Source organism: Parasteatoda tepidariorum, chromosome 5 (assembly GCF_982258835.1).
Source record: "Parasteatoda tepidariorum strain Cologne lab strain chromosome 5, Ptep-v5.0, whole genome shotgun sequence".
Taxonomy (NCBI): Eukaryota; Metazoa; Arthropoda; class Arachnida; order Araneae; family Theridiidae; genus Parasteatoda; species Parasteatoda tepidariorum.
In genome coordinates, this window is record NC_141759.1 from 49,794,018 (window position 1) to 49,801,285 (window position 7,268).

At 29.6% G+C, this 7,268-nt stretch overlaps 1 protein-coding gene across 6 annotated transcripts in view; it reads right to left on the minus strand.

The window, feature by feature from the left end:
- The window catches only part of LOC107444592 (uncharacterized), a 45,660-nt gene extending 41,314 nt beyond the window's left edge, over positions 1 to 4,346 (minus strand). For 3 of the 6 annotated variants that reach the window (XM_087163888.1, XM_087163889.1, XM_087163887.1), the window contains exons 1-2: positions 4,169 to 4,313; positions 371 to 412 (exon numbers count right to left, since the gene is read on the minus strand). In XM_087163888.1, coding sequence (XP_087020014.1) covers positions 371 to 412; positions 4,169 to 4,247 — 121 coding nt within the window. In that variant the 5' untranslated portion in view covers positions 4,248 to 4,313. Of the gene's footprint in view, positions 1 to 370; positions 413 to 4,168 lie in introns of all 6 variants that reach the window. The other 3 variants (XM_087163886.1, XM_087163884.1, XM_087163885.1) reach the window with 2 other exon arrangements.
- Between the last annotated feature and the right edge of the window lie 2,922 nt (positions 4,347 to 7,268).

The following is a 7,268-nucleotide window of genomic DNA, read 5'->3' on the forward strand; positions in this document are numbered from 1 at the left end:
GGCTATGATATGTACACATTTGCAAAGAACTAAGTAGCTTCATTAGGTCATTCTAGTGGGTGCGATAAAATTCTGGTTGCTTAACTGTATAAGGTGAATAAACAGTTAAGAAACAATTTTTCTCAAACTTAACAGTTTGATTACCATTTCATTTAAGGTTATTTGACTGTTTTGATTAAATATGGTAAAATAACCATTCAAAAAATTGTTATTTAACCATTTTTTCCGAGAAATTTCTAACAGTGTATAAAACGAATAAAACTGTGGAAATATGAATTTGTTAAATAATTGTGTAAGTATGTCAGAAATTACAACTCCCCCCCCCCACAGTTTGCAAAAGTTTATTTTTTTATTAAGCATGTACACTTACTTTCCGTTTTTGTCAAATATCCGTCTGTTGTGAAAGTCAAATCTGTAAGCAATTTCGTTATTATTAAAAGATTTAGTTTAGATAAAACACACTTCTAAGAGCATCTTTATAAAAAAAAATTACACGACCATCTATGTTTTACATATAAGAAATACTTAAGTGACCATTGTTTTTCATTATTTTAAGTCTTAAATTGTTTTATCTATGATGCTCGTGCTGGATACGATGCTCGTTTTTTTCCTTCTAATTTGTGAAATTATTTTAGATTAAAGCGTACATATTTTAAAAAAAAAAAAGAATTTTGTCTGGTTTTAATGAAGTTTGGTTTGACCAAGGTAGCAAAGGTAGCATTGCGATTATCATTATGAGAAGGATATTTAAAGGAACTAACTAAATCACATTTTCATTACTAGACAAACCAGACATGAATTAAAATTTAGATAAAGGGAACATGACAAACATGTCAAGATTTCGAAACCATCTTTTGCTCAACACTGTTGTGACCTTGAGCAAACATTTAATTACGATAACGTCTTAAATGTTTAATTGTCCGTCACATGAGCCGATCTTCATGCTCTCTGTCGATCAATTCATAAGAATTCAGATTTTTTAGTTTATTGCATGAATTCTACGCCCTCTTTCATTTCGCTTGGTGACGAATCCTAACCTCTCTCAAGAAACATTGGAATTTTTATCTGATCCAATGATCAGCTTTTCATGAACAAGAAATCAATGGTGCGAAAAAATGTACTCATTAATTAATAAATTAATAAATTAATTAATAATAAATTTATTAATAATAAATCATTGATAAATTAACTCTTAAATATACTCATTAGTTAGTGCAGACGATATTTTAAGTGACGAAATCAGTCACAAAAATGTACTTTCTATACCTTTTTTTCGATTAATTACGATTTTGGACAACCAAAATGTAGCGGGTAGGTGAGAAGTAAGGACTCAAAAGTTTGATAAAGAAAGCAGTCAAAATTTGTAATTTTGCTTTTTGCTTAGCTCGCAATATTTCGATAATTTCTTATGCAAAATAGAAAATCCTTTCACACAATTGTACATTTTTCTAGTCAAAGATAGTTTCATGCCAAAAGTATTTTTTTTATTAATTATTTAATATTTTTATTATTTTATTAGTAATAGTTGGAGAAATTTTTATCAAAAATTACAAAATTTTTTTATTCGTTTTAGGGAATGTAATTTTTTATGGCAAGAGAAAATTGAAGGAAATCGGTTAAATAACTCCTAAGAAATCGAATTTTAAATACACGGCTTTTTCAAATGGTAAAATAAAAAAATATTTGAATTGCCAGGTCAATAAAAAATCTATTGTTCTGGCATGATCATTAGATCAAAATAAAATCCAAGTTTTCAATTTTTGGGTCACTGTTCTTTTCACAAATTTTCTATGTTATTTAAATTATAACATTCCTCATGAAAAAGTTAAAGGGACTTTTGATCGTCGCTACAACATTTTTCTCTTTTTCTGGAAGCTTTTAAAATTTCAATAACATTTGGAAAAAAAAGAAATTTCAAAACGTTTAGGTTAAGTTCGTAAACAAAAATGGACCTTTCAGCAAGTCAAATTTCAGCTATGTAGTTGTATTCCTACGGTTACATGATATTATAGCGGCCCGTATGGTATTTTTTTTGACAAGTTTAGCAGTTAATAATTTTCAAACTAATTATCAAATGTTTATTTTTTTTATCCATCGTAATCCCTGTACAATTTTTTGAAACTTTAATAATTTCCCGTTTCTACGTCTTTGGATAGCAAAACAAAAACTAACGTTATGTTGAAAAACAGTGATAGCGGATCTTCCGATTTTTTAATGTAAGGAGATACTTATAACAACAAATATAAACAGTACAAAAATATTTTCTAGAAGTGATACGTTAATTAGTCTACTACTATTACTGATTTAAACATCATTGAAGATTAGTTTCATAGTAATTAAACGCACAAATAAAAACCAGCTGAATTGTTCTAACAAAAATTGATAGAAGAATTGTCTTGAAGAAAGTTTTCATTTAAAAAGAAAAAACTTAATTAATTTTACACAACTCGACAAAAACTCATTTAGGAATTAACTTTTCAAAATTTTCCTTTTTTTAAAAATAATGAGAAAAAAATGCTTCACAATTCCCATTTTTGATATTAATGTCTTAAATTTAACTGGAAATGAAAAAAGTTTAAAACGTTTTTTTTTTCACACAATGTAAAAATTAGCCCGAAGTTTGTATTATATATTCTTCTGTAAAATAATTAGATTATCCTCCTATTTACGATTGTTATAACTGCAAAAAAGCGAGTAAATATTATGAAAAAATGCTTTTTGTGTTTTTTCATTTTACTTTAACACTTTAAAAAATACTCTTTGTTATGTTAACAGAACTAATGAACTTGAAGTGCCATCGTGCAGTTTCTGATAACCGCAAAAAATTTACAAATAAAAATAATGTAAAAACATGATTATATATGGCCAAAAATCATTCAAATGGATTTAAACTTTCATTGCACATTAAACTGCAAATTAAATATTTCACAAAAAAGCATCCGCCTATAATATTTTTTAATAATATTTTTTTCAGCAAAAAAATATATTTCAAAATTGTTAACAATCACGAGTTTCATTTTGTAATCAATATTACAGTACACTTTAAAAAATACTGTTTCTGGTGAGTCATTTTGTTCATCAATCAATATTGTACAACAAATATATTGATTACAAATAAAAGAGCACAAAAAAAGTATTTTTCTTAAAAACAATGAAGCATTTTTATATCAAATTTCAATAATACTAATCATACTTACTAATGACATGCAACTTCATAAAATTCCTGGTGCACATTCAACAACAAAATTTCTTTTTTAATAAAAGTGAATTAAATAAAACACATTTGACTGATTTCGCTTAACCACAGACTTAATTAAAGAAAACTATTTTATCAAATTCAAATAATTATAACAATCATAATTACTTATGATGGCCAGAAAATTTTAAAACTCTTTGTGAAAACTATTACTTAACTTCAACTTTATTAACTCAATTAGAATTGGACTTTCATTTTAAATGGAATTATAAATTAAACTTATTTGCCTGATATAGGCTAATCACAGAGACTAAATTGAAAACTAATTAATTTAACTTCACTTCCGAGATTAAAATTTTTAGAAATGATTAATAGTTTTATCTTTTAATCATACAATTACATCATAACTACAAATTACTACTTATCAAAATTTTGAACATCCATGAACATACAAACATTGAACATCTATGAACATAAATTTAATTTTCCAACGGAACATAATTATTCCTTTTTACCATACAATAGTGCCACCATTATGCATAACATCGTTAGGCTGGTTACTATATTCTTTCATATTCATATTAATTAATAATAAATAATAAGTATATTTACTGTACATCTTGATTTAAATCCCCAGCAATGAACACGGCTAAATGATAATGAGGTCACATGTCTAAGCAGTTTCAAACTGATTGATTTCGAATATTTTTAATTAATTTCGAATATTTTTAATGTCTAAGCAATTTCAAACTGATTGATTTCGAATATTTTTAATTAACCTTCGCCTATTTTTCTTTTACCTAAAAACGTTCGAGTTGATTGTTATGAACCTAAAAACATCAGAACATTGAAAACTTTTCTAATTAGCGAGGTACAGTGTAAAATTATTGTAATATTTACAAAGTAATATTTTCAAATAAGCCTGCAACATACGAAAAAAACTCATTATATATGAAGTTAAAACTCAGTTACCTTCAATAGAATCAATTCTAAATGAATCTGCAACATAAACAACACAGATTAGTATAACAGGAAAAACAAGTTTGGTCATCTTGAAAGTCACTTCTGATTATTTTGATATTAAAAAGCGTTTCTTTTGGAACGAAACTGATAAAAAAAAAATTTATAGTTTGTGGAGTGGTAACTTTTTATTTTGTTATCTTCGATAAGTTTTATCTGTAAATTCTTCTGAGAGTGGTATAAGGACTCACCTATAAGTGCTCAAATCATTGAATTCAGCAAAAAGTGATTCTATTTGAACTACTTCATACTATTTACATAATCTGATTATTTATCGAGTTTGTAGCACGATACAAGGTAAACAGCCATTTTTGACTGATAATTTTCAATTATCAATCCTGTTTAGTTCTGCTTTGAGAGGCTATGCAAGACAATAACTTAATCAAATCTAATTTAAATATTTATAGGGATATCGGAAAAAGTTCCGTTGAAAGGTATGATAAAATTTTAACAAAATCTGTTTTAAAGTACAAAATTTGTTCAAACAAACTTTCAATTTTCGTCTTAAATTGAAATAGTCAGCTCTCATTAACTGAACGCGCATTTATTTTGATAAAGAGGTACGTTTGACTTTACCAAAAACAATTTTTTTTTATTAATAAAATGCTGAAGCAATTTTTTGAATCACAGCACAGATTTTATGATCATCGTTGCATAGTTGACCCAATTTAGGGTCTACGGTTACCAATGTTCAACTCCATTGCCAATCCCGAAGACAAGGAAATTCCTGGATCAAGTATTGGGAGAAATTTTACTACGTGGAAGGCTTTTTGATAGAACTAACCCGCATTTGTATTACATGGAGAGGAAAACCACGAAACCCTCCCATGGTTAGTCTGACAGCAAAAAGACTCTAAACCATGATCAGTATATTGCTGAGAATATCTTACATTAGCACTGTGGTCGGTGCGAGCAGTGCGCGGAATTCATCCCCTAAACCTGCCATTGCAGGAATTTGAGCCCAGTTCAGCAGATTAGAAGATGAATCCCTGAGCCACCACGGCTTCTCGCTAGACAGATTTTATAATTTTTATATTTCACTGCCGCCGTTGAACAGCCGACCAAAATTTGGGTTTACGCCTACTATTGTTCAGCTCCATAACCTTGAGCGTTTGAACCCAAGCCAAAAGACAAATGAACTCCTTGATCAAGTATAGGGCGAAATTTGCCTCGTGGAGGATTTTTTGTTGGAACTAACATGCATTTGCGTTACATGGAGGGGAAGACCACAAGAACCTCCCACGGTTAGCTCGACTACAAAGGGACTCTAATCCATAATCCGCCTACCACTGAGGATATTTCACGTGAGCACAGAGGTCGGTGCGAGCCGGATGCGGAATTTGTATCGACCAGCCATCGCTGTGATTCTAACCCGATTCACTTCATTGGAAGTAGAATGCTCTATCCCCTGAGCCATCGCGGCTCTCACGAGACGGTTTTTATTTTATAACTGTCATTGAACAGCCTGAAACGTCCGGACAAAAATATCAAGAACAAATTTTTCATCATTCAAAGCCAATTCCTATAACTTATTTTTTTTTCGCCTAACATTTTTTTTCAATTTTAAAGTTTGAAAAACTACTTAAAGAAAAATATTATAAAATCATAAAATTAGCTTATTTTTCGTAAAGAGATAGCGCATTACAGATTTAAAAAATTTCTTAGAAAGTATTTTTTGGTTCAGGATCTCTGTAGAAAGAAGAGGAATTATCATTTTTTTGCATATGCTTTTAAAACATATGCATCTGACTTATGAGTTATAAAAGAATTATTGTATTTTGTTGCATCTTGAATCTTTCAAAGCGTTTTTTAAATATATTGCTATAACATGTTGATCTGGTAATGTTATTATTGCTTCTAAATATGACAGAAAACAAGTTTGTTGATTTTTAGTATAGTATTTGTAGTAAAACATTCCTTGAGTTATGAAACTGAACTTTTAGTAAGTGAGAAACCACAACAGAGCCTTAGACACCATAATAACGATTGGATCTACCACATCAAAATCAGTCGATTCCCAGACGTTACTTTCTAAAACACGTTTTGATTACATTGTAGCTCACCTTTTGTTCACATTTTGTGTAATTTTTTGAAGAGTAGCTGGATAACAAAAAGAGTGACAGTAACTTCCAACTCGCACAATTGCATTTTTTTTTGTAATTTATTAAAAACATTTTAATGTATCACCAACCTTACTGTGTTCTGACTGAAACGGATAGAAAACGAGTTCTACTTGTATGAGTTGTTCCAAGTTTGATTTATTTTGACTGCCACAGTTTTGGATTCTGAATCGTTCGGCTTGTAAACTTATGGCGAAGGTGAAATAATCTGTTGTATAGTACAGTGGAACCTGTCAGGAACAACCATTCAATCATCCACAGTAAAAAGATCTTTAATGAAGGTTGGTCGTTTTTAGGGGTTGCTTACACTGACGAATGTTAGTGAAGGTACGGGATTTTTAGCAAGCGATTTTTATTTGTCTCTGTGCCATTTTCTTGGTGCGAAAATGTCACTTGTCTTGAAGTCATGAAAACCGGATCGATAATAAAATTTAGTGTCAATAGAAATGACCCCTATTAATATAATTATAGTTTACTTTAAATGATGATAGGTTAGCTAGCTTGAGATGCTTAGTTTGTTTTAAAATAATTTTATTTTTTAATTTGACTTTTAAATCACGGATGGCTCGTTTTTTTTTCAAACTTTGTCTCTAACATAAGATTGTCAATGTCTTTTAGCAATCGTCAAGAAGAGCTCTCCAAATAAGAAACACTCAAAAATATTCTGAATTCATTCGAATCTACTTATTTGTTTTGCTAGTATTTTTTTGTTTTGATATTTTTTCGAGTTTTCTTATTTGACCTTTCCGAATTTGGTGCGGAGGTTTGCCCAAATGCTGGGAGTGGTTTTGTTGATTTCTCCTGGAGTTTTCTTTAAACACTAAGTCTATGGAAAAATTTCCGTGCCTCCCAAAAATGCTCGTAAATAGAAGGTCGCTACACAGAGATTGTCTTTCTTGGAGGCTTCACCCTAATTGTTGTAGTTAAGTGTA